This window comes from Coenobita brevimanus, chromosome 112, assembly GCF_032717465.1.
Source record: "Coenobita brevimanus isolate Jiangsu-jjx chromosome 112, ASM3271746v2, whole genome shotgun sequence".
Classification (NCBI taxonomy): Eukaryota; Metazoa; Arthropoda; class Malacostraca; order Decapoda; family Coenobitidae; genus Coenobita; species Coenobita brevimanus.
Genome location: NC_137065.1, coordinates 33846155 through 33857471, shown reverse-complemented (window position 1 = coordinate 33857471; position 11317 = coordinate 33846155). Strand labels below are relative to the sequence as shown.

Below are 11317 nucleotides of genomic sequence, written 5' to 3'. Positions count from 1 at the left end.
AGGCGGTAACAGCGAGTCGTGGAATGGACGGGTACGCTACGTGTCCTCGTTCACATGAGCCATCACCAACCCGTCAGGCTGGCGTCAAGTCGTAAGCTAGCCGGCCAGGATTTCTCGAGAAAATATCCGTGACGTGTCGGTCAGCTGACGGAAGGCTGCCGCCGTCAGCTTGACGGGTCATGTGAACAGTTACATTAGAATGCATGTAAGAAATCTCGACGGCGTTTAGCCACCGGACTGCCTGTCGGAACCAAAACGGGTCGTTTGAATCGGTCCTAATTTGGCTGTTACCTTTAGACGGCCAGGTGATGGAGTTGAGGGTCTTGTGGCTCTGAAGATGCTGCAACCTCCTTGTGGCCATGTCCTTGTGTATCTATGAAGTTCTCTCTCTCTCTCTCTCTCTCTCTCTCTCTCTCTCTCTCTCTCTCTCTCTCTCTCTCTCTCTCTCTCTCTCTCTCTCTCTGTCGCTGTGTCTATGGCCCGTTTTCCCGTCATTTAATTAAACTCCCTAATACCTTTTCCTAAGCGATTTTATTTTACTTATTACACCTTAATCTCCTCCTCTGTGTTACATAAATCCTTCCAATATCGCCATACTCTGCATAAATAACGTACAAAGTGATATTAACCAGCCATATCCAAAAACAAATTGCTAAGGAAGAGATGTTAGAGAGCTTCCATAACGGAGAATACGAGCCTGTGTGAGTGTGTCTGCGTCATTGTGTCTGAGTCTGCTTGTCCGCGTTGCTGAGAGAAACTGAGCAGACTAACGATTGGTCGAGGAGTAGTGATTGTAGCTGAGGGCTTGTGACAGATTGAGGATCCTTTGAACTCATAGTGTTAACTTTGCATTACTTTGTCTGAGCCACTCTGTACATGTCGTTGGCAGTGACTGTATGGGCTGACTGTTGCCGGTAGACTGGTAAGTTGTGTTGGATTCCTTGGTTGATTGGCAGGTGGTGTTGGATCCCTTGGTTGATTGGCAGGTGGTGTTGGATTCCTTGGTTGATTGGCAGGTGGTGTTGGATTCCTTGGTTGATTGGCAGGTGGTGTTGGATTCCTTGATAGACTGGCAGGTGGTGTTGGATTCCTTGGTCTTGTGGCTGAGGTTAAAGATGCTGTGGTCTGCCTTGTGCCTGTGTCGGTCCTCCACATCCTGGATGGTGTCGGGCAGCGGGAGGTTCCTGGTCTCTGGAAGGAGGAGCGTCGCCAGGCTGCCCAACACCGCCGCCACAACGAAGCTCACGTCCACGCACCACCTGGCCTTGGAAGCCTGTAGTAGAAGTAGTAGTAGTAATAATAATAATAATAATAATAGTAATAGTAATAAAAAGAAGGGTTAGAATTGTGGCTGTCAGCTACACAAGGTCCATTATGATCTACAGACGAAGGACATATTTTCCACCTTATTCTTACCATCTTAGGAAAACTTTACTCCTCTTCCGGGATATTTTAAGTGCCTGAAGGGTTAGTTATACACCTCTTTCACCCCTTGGATACCAGAGGACCATGTCGAGGTAAACCATATTGTCTGGTGGTAGACTGATGAAAACTCCCTGCAAACTCACCAGTATATCCGTTATAAAAGGAACGCACACTGAGCCACAGCATCCCACCAGCTCAATAATGGTGACTCCTCTTGATCTGAATACCGTCGGCATCAGTTCCACGAAGTACACCAATGATATCTGCGGAGAGAGATTACAGTGGCACCGTAATAAGTGGCACAGTACTGATCGTGAAAGTGAAATGGTGTGTGTGTGTGTGTGTGTGTGTGTGTGTGTGTGTGTGTGTGTGTGTGTGTGTGTGTGTGTGTGTGTTTGTGTGTGTGTGTGTGTGTGTGTGACGGTACCTGCTTTACTATAGACGAAGAAAAAGAAGAATGTTTCGATTCATGTCTACCTACTTGTCCCGGACTCATAATTTTTTAAAAAGGTACAGTGACACAAGCAATGCGCGAGTGAGGGACACAGTTAGGGACACACACACACACACACACACACACACACACACACACACACACACACACACACACACACACTGCATTTAGTCACTTCTCTCGGTATGGCAAAAATATGTGAGGAAATTGAGAAGTGAATGCATTAAGCAGCGAGTGTAGTTTTGAAAATTTGCTATTATTATTATTATTATTATTATTATTATTATTATTATTATTACTACTACTACTACTACTATTTTTATCATTATTATTATTATTATTATTATTATTGTGATATGAATGTATGAGAGTGGAAGATGATAGATTTTCACTAACGGAGTCATAAAACTCATATTTCTAAGCTAAATAAAACAGTCTGAGGTAGAATGTATGAAGAGATGAATATGAAGACGCAAAAAATGATAAGTGATAAGGAATATAGAGATAATTATAAAGAAAGGGGCAAGTTGCAAGAATAAAGAATAAGTAATAAAAATGAGGGAATGAATAAAGAGTGAGAAAAATACAGTTATAAAGACAGGGGATAAAGAGGTCATTAAGGATAAAGAGGTCGGGAGAATAAAAGATAAATAAAGACGCATTTTAAAAGAAAGAGAATCAGGAGATAATTGAGGACAGAGAACAGTAAGAAGAGTAAAGAATAAGTAATCAAATAAAGGCATGGGTAGAGAGAGAGAGAGAGAGAGAGAGAGAATAAAAACAGCTAAAAGGACAGGGAATAGAGTTAATTTAGGATAGAAAACGGAAAGATGGCTAACTATTATAATTAATCCTACTAACCTCGTAAATCAGTCCCACGAGACACCCAGCCGTCATGACCAACACCCACCTCACCCAGTTGTGGTCTGTTGGACAAATAAATAACGAAATAAATAAATAAATTGCTCTACGTCATGACATAATCTTTATTAACCTCCTTTGAGTTCTGGAATACTTTTTTTTCTTGCCATTATAGTCAGCGTTGGGCAGATTTTTTTTTTTCTTAGGCTTGAGGGGTTTGCTGTAGCCTTCTTTTGCTCGGATGAATAAAATCGTCTGCTAGAAGCAGGAATAAGGGACGGTACCCGATATGGCGATTTTTTACATCTTAGTGCATCACCGGAAAAGAAATTCGCTCATATTTCTTCATCTATCTATCTATCTATAGCCCGACGCCCTAATCCCGCAAAGGGTGGCCGCAGACAAAACGCCTCCAAGTCACTCTGTCACCCACCATTTGACTCTTCATCCCTCTGTATTTCTTCATCCCTCTGTATTTTTTTATCAGTACATTTGTATTGAAAGCACACAGTACAGTCGTTACAGTTAGACAAAAAATTTCCTCTAGAACATTTACTTTATCTATCTATCTGTCTATCTATTGCCAGACGCCTTAATCCCGTGAAGGGGTGGCCACAAACAAATCGTCTCCATGTCGCCATGTCCCCCGCCACTTGAAAATTAAGTAAAGAGACTTTTTTCTGCATAACACCATAGGATCTTAAGCAGCTACCAAAGTCCCTAAGGAGTAGAGGATTAGGAAAAAAAATCTCGACTGTCTTAGAGAGATAAAACTAACTCAAAAAACTTAGAGAGAATAACTAACTCGAATTACAGAGAGATAAAAATTAACTCTGATCACTGAGAGAGAAGAACCAACTCGAATTACAGAGAAATAAAAATGAACTCGAATTACTTAGAGATAAAAACTAACTCGAATTATTTAGAGAGAAGAACCAGCTCGAATTACTTAGAGATAAACACTAACTTGAATTACTTAGAAGAACTAACACGAATTACAGAGGTAAAAATTAATTCGAATTACTTAGAGAGAAGAACCAACTCGAATTACTTAGAGATAAAAACTAACTCGAATCACTTAGAGAGATAATAACTAACTCGGATCATTCTGAGAGATAAAAAAAACTAACTGGAGTCACATAGATTAAAAAGCTATCTACCTTGAATTACTCTGAGGCATAAATACTATATTAAATAACTTAGAGGATAAAACTTAACTCTTTCAGTTAATTTAAGCGGCTAAAAATCTATCTCGAATGATTTCAAAGAGAACACCACTCACCAAATTAAACTGTTGAAGATAAAATTCCATAAACTAGACAGCAAAGTAATATTCCGCTGACAAAGATTACTGACGAATAAAACTGCCATCTCTCCATCTTGAATGCTAAGGTGTAACAACAGATTAGCAACAGATTATGGTGCTGGTTAGGAAGTGCAATGGATAGGATATAGAACCAAGCTATAGAACGATCGCGCTGGCCTTTCTACTACTGACTAACGTGAAATGATATATAAGAGGAAAATATGGGTTAAGGTGAACGGACAGTACCACAAAACACAGTACCTGGAGGCACAAAGAGGTCGGCCATCAAGAGGACAGCGATGATGATGTTGCTGGTGACGAGCAGGACGCGTCTGGGTAGAGCCTCACTCAGTAGGAAGGTAATCAGCGTTGAAATGGTGTCCGCCACGCCGAAGAATATCATGTACTGCTGTGGCTGGGTGCTGCAGGGAAAAATATTATGCGCTGTAAATAATGGAATATGAATTGTATTGTGCTATGGCTGGATGCTGCACGGAAAAAAAAAAAATGTACCATATACTGACAACTAGATTGGTGATGGCATGATGGTGGAGCTCTCAGGCCGGAATGCACTTCTGCCCAGACAACGTGGGCGACCTCCCAGATGTGGCCAGATTGTTCTGTTGTTGATGTTGTTGTTGCATAACTCTGGTCTGTCAGGCCGAGCAGATTCTTCGGCCAGGGGTACGCAACTGCTTCTGCAGGGCCGTACAGTGCCGTACAGTACAGTACGTACTCCGTGCAAGGATCCGAAGTTCCCTTGTGTTAGACAGCGCCTTACTGTGGTTGGACCAGAGTCCATCCCCACGGCGAGGTGCTGGGATTTATGAGGAGGTTTTACCTCTGGGTAGACACCACATGTGCTTCACTCCACCCAGGATACACATCGCTGTCACGTGTAGGCTCATCGTCTGCGCCTTATTGTCATGTCATGGCTACCAGTGGCGTAAGTCAGTCTCCTACTCTTAAAAATTCTAGGACTACAGCAGCCTAGCCACGGGCCCCTACGCTCCAAATGGGACAAAATGGGATTGACAGCCACTTTACAGTTTATAGAGCGTCGGTTGATGCAAGGGGGTAACTTATGTGCTGTAAATCATAACATATGGTTCAGTGTTGCAAGGCAGAGAATACAGTGTTATAAACCTTGTGCTGCTGTAGCTCTGTTGCAAGGAGGACAGTTATGTACTGCAATTCCAGCTTGTCCTCGAGTTTGGCAAGGAAGATAATAAGATTCTGTAAATTATGAACTGTGGCTAAGTATTGCAGGGGAGAAAACAATGTGCTGTTAACCTCCTCAGAACGATGCTGTTTGTCTGAATTATTATCTTGCTATTTCCAGACGCTTCTTTTAAGGTTTAAGGGTGTCCTAGGGCAGTGAGGTGCTTATTGAAGGCTGTATCTTTTTTTTTTTAATGTGCTCGACTCTGGGCATAGGCTTCACAGCCTGCTCCCAAGGCCCAGTAGTCCTACATATCATACAACTCTACATGCCACTACTTCGGTGCTAACACCCACCGTCCATATTGAATACATGCTAGGGCTGTCTCATACAGGACTGGTGTATTGGTATTAGCGGGGGTATTTTTACGACATGTCGGCGGGTCTTCTGGTAGATCAGTAAAGTCTGCCTTTATGAAATTTAAATCCTTAAACTGTTCCCTGCCCCAGCGGAGATTTGAACCTGAGTCCTGTAGGATTCCAGGCCACCCCTCTACTGATTGGGCCACCGCCTTCAGTTTCACCCCTTCAGTGTCAAAAGTCCGTCTCAGGATAAATAACCTGGTCTTGTGATATTAAGAATGAAATTAAAAATACGTTCGGATTACAGGATATGTCTTACCACCATGGCATTCTGTTCATTATTACACATGGCATACGATGGGGGGACAGGGTGTTGTTTTACTCTGTGTGTGTGTGTGTGTGTGTGTGTGTGTGTGTGTGTGTGTGTGTGTGTGTGTGTGTGTGTGTGACCTGGTAAAGTTGTTAGCGTTGAGTGGTATGCCCAGCCAAAGCAGTCTGCTGGTGAAGGAGAGAACTGAGGCGGCCAACAGAACGCTCCTCATTGCCGGGGACATCACCACTTCCTTCACCTCTTTCACCAGCTCCTTCAGTAGTCCCTTCCTCTCCGTAATTCCCTCCTTAACGTCACCTTCCTGCAGAGACCAGCGTAAGAGTGGAACAGTGCATGAGGAACAACAGCTGGATTTGTGAGTAGGAAGTGATGCAATGTCTTAGAGGAGGATGGATGCTTGAGAGAACTGGGGAGCATTTTACGCCTCTGTTTTATTCATTTATCTTTTTATTCCCTAGTGTGTAGTCTCCTGCGTGTCATCTTTCTGTAAACACGAGGCAGAAACATGGAAAATTATTGAGGCTGCTTTGGACTGCCACAACTAAACACTGAAATTATGTGGTGATAGAGAGATGTTAGTCACATTTGTCCTGACCTTCCTTTGATGAATTCTGAGAGTAGGTTTCTGGCTGTGGAGGAATAGTGGAAGGATACGAGAGCAAGGGTGACTTAGATTACAAGGGTGAAATGGAGATGATGGCCCTGATGGTACATTGCAACCTGCCATTCTGCATATACTTGTCAATCATCATAGCCGCGTTAGCTTTGACTCATTGATTCTCCAGTTGCAATCAGTCGGGGTGTGGGATATGAAAGGACACATTACTCTTTGTGTTGGTCTCGCATAGTTTAGACCCACAGTGACGAGGGAACTACGAGACTTATTTCATTATTCATCCTGATTTTGAAAATGTATCGTAGCTGTATGAGCGAAGGCAAGCGTTGATACATGCAGTTTAATACACAGCCTAAGCTTGAGAGGGTTTATAAATACAGCCCCTGATTGTGAAGACTTTGGTAGCTGTCTGAGTGAAGGTAAACGTATATGTCAGTAGTCTTATCAACAAAGGAAGCTTAGGAGGCTATATAAATACACCGCAATTGACGTACTTTGAGTAGCTTGTTGATGTAGGCGTCCAGGGTGGGTGAGGAATGGGTTCGGTTGACTTTGGCGGCTTTGGTCAGGAGGTGGGCAGCCTGCTCACCCCGCCCTCGCTGCGCCAGCCACCGCGGGGACTCATTCATTACTCTAGGGGCATCATCATCATCATCATTACCATCATCATCTTCATTATTACCATCATTACCATCATCATCATCATTATTACCATCATTACCATCATCATCATCATCATTATTACCATCATTACCATCATCGTCGTCATCATCACCACCACCACCACCATCATCATCATCATCTCTCTAGCTCCATCATCATTATCATCGTCATAACTACTGCATCCCTTAAAATTCCCCTCCACCTCATCATTATTATTATTCGTCACTATCATATCATTCTCGGTTTAATCACCTAGAAAAAGGGGAGGACGGACAGCACCAGCGTGGCAGCCGATAACTGTATACTCCTGTGGGCGGCAGAATACTATAATTGTGAGGGAACACCACCGGATCAGTTGCTACACGTCACAGCTTCCACCTGGCCCCCCTCGCTTATACCTCAGTCACCTGGCCACCTACACTTTGGCCGGCTCTTTGGTGAATGAAAACCTACCAATTTAAATGTTCCACGCCCCCCTCCCCACTTCAGTGCAACACACGTAGGTCCTTATTCTTAGCGGTTCATCCTGTTCCCTAGTTTGTTATTTTGCTCCCGGTACATATAAATTTCTAAGCATAAGAAGAATGAAGAGAGAAAGTCAGACACAGGAATAGAATGTTAAAGATGAGGAAGAAGCAGGCAGCATTACATAAAGTAAGTGGATGGTGGTCGCCACCACATACCACCCCCACCACTGTGTGAAGTGTAAAAATGTATATATACATAAAAACTCACTGTTAAAAACCTGCGCATGACCTCCAGTCTTTCAAATCCTTAAAGTCATTAAATAAAACAATGCACAAGGAAGGGGTTACATCAGGTATTAATTCTGGTAGGATTCGATGGATCAATTATTACGTATTACTCCTAAACAAGAAAAGATGGATAAAGGTTGCCATAGGAATGAGACAGGTCGAGAGAGGAGAGGGTGCACAGCTGATAAAGTGAAGACGTAGAAGATAATGACATTCAGTGAGATCACGCAACATCGGATACGCTGTTGTCTACCAACATATCAATAATAACAAGAGAGCTTTTAAATGAGGGAATTAAGACAAGAGTTATGACAGAAAATCGTTACTGACAACTCGCCATTATGTGTGTGAAGCCTGAACCAGCATCGAAACAGCTGTGATATAATGATGCCTAATAGACTAACCTTGACCCAGATGTTGAGCATAATATTTTGCTCATATGATTTATTGTACCACTACACACTCAGGTGATTTTGAGATCAGTTGGCTTCCGGATACATTTAACCAATATGATTACAACATAGATTACAGGGAAGAGAGGGAGTGTATTCCATCGTCCAGACGTTCTTTGTACCCTGCTTCTATGGTCTTTTTACTCTAACTTGGCTGGATATGCGTCCATCTGAAGCATATTTCACGCAGAGCAGTGGCAGAAAAAGACGATACTGCAATTCTACATCGTTTCCACAGCACTTCTTCGTGGTTAGTATCATATTCTGGTGCTAGTCTATGCTTACAACTCAGCATTCGTACTGGAGAGACGGCAATTTTAGGCCAAGTAAATGTGAAAAGCGTATAGTTTCGATAAGGTCTGAACATTTCATCTGGATCAGGCTTGCGGATGGGTTTAAGGAGTAAAACTGAAGAAAATTGTCAGCCGGTGGAACGAAAGAAATAACAGACATCACAAGATACATCTCATTACTCACATAACTAATATAACTCATAAAACGTACCTCAAAAGACTCACTTAATCAAATAACCCATTAATCTTATTACTTATACAAGATATACAATTCACATACAGCTCATGTAACTTATATCCCTTACCTCACATTACTCATATAACTCATAATAACTCACACAACAAGAATGGCAAGCACAGAAGACGGCACAGCACAGATCAGCAGTAGGTGTCGCCAGTGCCTGACCCTGGTGCTGACTCCCCCCAGCATCATTATAGAGGAACCTGAGGCCAGGGACGAGCCCACAGTCAGCAGAACACGACTCCGAGGTGGACATGACTCCATCACTGCAAACACGAGTCACTATGATATCAAAACTGAGTGGCCAAAGGTGTCAAAAGAGGTGTTATAAAGTGCTCTCTGTACTTAATTTGGTTCATAGATAGATAGATAGATATAGTTATACATATGGATATATGTATGTGTATAATTTTTTCATCTGCATAATCTAAAGAATCTAACAAAAAATACAGGAAGACCTTAGCTGTCATTATGTGAAAATACACATTGACGCATTCAGTTCTAACCACAGAAATGGGCAGATCCCACCCACAGACTCAGCAGTCCTCTGACGTGGAACAGTTGACGTCACACACTTTGAATGGAACCACTTGGGCGCTTATAACCACCATCCATACTGAGTGCATGGTACAGCTGTCTCATGCAGGACAAATGTAATGATTAAACTATTTTACCGAAACTTAAATTCTGAACCTGGGCCTGCCCAGCCTGATAAAAATCATAAATAATTATGATCTGCACTCTGTTTATGATTTGCAGTCTGCCTTTCCATTTGACCATCAGCACCAGTAGGGGTAAAACTTTTATTAAGTTTATTATCGCCACCTAATTGAAAAGGGTTTAATGAATGTTATATCTAGGCCTTTCCCTTGAGAGATCTTCATAGCTACACAGAATTATCTGACGTCTTGCTACTGAAGTATTTAACCCTCTGACCTAGCGTGTAGATGGGCAGCAAGGTGAGGAGGTCAGTGATGCCCAGTACTGCTCTCATGGCCAGGGCCATGGTGTACCAGGGGGTCAGGGCCAGGATCACGCAGGCAGGAAGTCCAAACATTGCACCCACACGTATAGTTGTGCGACGACCATACCTGTGATGTTAGCAAGAAGGATTACATTGGTGCCTATCAACTGCACGAGCATCAGCAACTAACATGAAGTCAGAGCAAAAATCACGAAACCTCTTACCTGCACCTGTCTGATCAAAAAAAAAAAAAAAAAAATTGTCCTTTTGATATTTTTCATTTTAAGCTATAGTTAGTTGGAGAAGAACAGGGAGGTTTTAGGAAGAGGAGAGGTTGTGTAGATCAGATATTCATTCTTTGATCTTTAGTGGAAAAGTGCCTAGAGAAGGGAAAGAAGTTGCATGCAGCCTTCATGGATTTGGAGAAAGCATATGACAGGGTGGATAGACAAGGATTGTGGAAAGTATTATGAATGTATGGAGTAGATGGGAAGTTGTTGAATGCTGTGAAGAGTATGTATGAGGGTGCTAAGGCTGCAGTGCGTGTTGATAGTGAACTGAGTGAGTTTTTCTATTTGAAGGTCGGGCTGAAACAGGGATGTGTCATGTCTCCATTGTTGTTCAATATGTGCATGGATGGGGCTATAAAAGAGATACAAGGTAGGGCAGTGGATGTTGGAGTGGCCCTAATGAGAGAGGGCAGTGTTTGAAAACTCCCTGTACTGCTGTTTGCAGATGATACCGTTTTGTTAAGTGAAGACGAAGGGGAGCTGCAAGGCTTGGTGGATAAGTTTAGGAGAGTGTGTAAGAAACGGAATTTAAAGGTGAATATAGGGAAGAGTAAAGTTATAGTCTTCGAGAGAGGTGAAGTCAGTGAATGTGCAGTGAGGTTGGATGATGAGGAAATGAAAAATGTGAGTACGTTTAAGTACTTGTGTAGTGTGATGAGTAAGGATGGAAGTTTGGAGGGTGAAGTGCTTGAAAGGGTACAACAAGGAAGAAAGGTTGCTGGTTCCTTGAAGACAGTGATAAGAAACAGGGAAGTGAGCATGGAAGTGAAAAAGTTATTACATGACAGTATTGTGATACCAACTCTAACGTATGGAAGTGAAGCTTGGACGTTGTTGGAAGGACACAAGTCAAGAGTGAGAGCAGTGGAAATGAGTTACTTGAGAGGAGCATGTGGAGTCGCATGGAAAGACGGACTGACAAATGAGGATGTGAAGGAGCGTTGTGGTGTGGATGTGCATGTGATAGGAAGCATTAGGAGAAACGCACTGAGGTGGTTTGGTCATGTGGAGAGGATGGAGAGTGAGAGACTGACGAGGAGAGTGTACGTGAGTGGGGTGGAGGGGGAGAGAGGGAGGGGAAGGCCAAGGATGAGATGGAGGGATGGAGTGGAGTATATGAGAAGGGGGGGGGGTGAATTGGG

At 42.9% G+C, this 11317-nt stretch overlaps 1 protein-coding gene across 1 annotated transcript; it reads right to left on the bottom strand.

Moving 5' to 3' along the window:
• Window positions 1–832: 832 nt before the first annotated feature.
• On the bottom strand, window positions 833–7146 carry LOC145418157 (solute carrier family 22 member 6-like). Its single transcript, XM_080286679.1, has 6 exons — window positions 7012–7146; window positions 6021–6202; window positions 4308–4468; window positions 2741–2805; window positions 1569–1688; window positions 833–1273 (listed from the first exon to the last, which is right to left on the bottom strand). The coding sequence occupies exons 1-6, from the start codon at window positions 7144–7146 to the stop codon at window positions 833–835; spliced, it is 1104 nt and encodes a 367-aa protein (XP_080142805.1).
• Window positions 7147–11317: the final 4171 nt, after the last annotated feature.

Excerpts from the sequence above, each read along its gene's own strand:
- LOC145418157 (XM_080286679.1), bottom strand. The coding sequence starts at position 7,146 with ATGAATGAGTCCCCGCGGTGGCTGGCGCAGCGAGGGCGGGGTGAGCAG. Across the intron at positions 1,689-2,740 it reads TCGTGGGACTGATTTACGAG|ATATCATTGGTGTACTTCGT; the intron begins GTTAGTAGGATT and ends CTCTCTCCGCAG. Across the intron at positions 1,274-1,568 it reads CTTTTATAACGGATATACTG|GCTTCCAAGGCCAGGTGGTG; the intron begins GTGAGTTTGCAG and ends CTTCTACTACAG.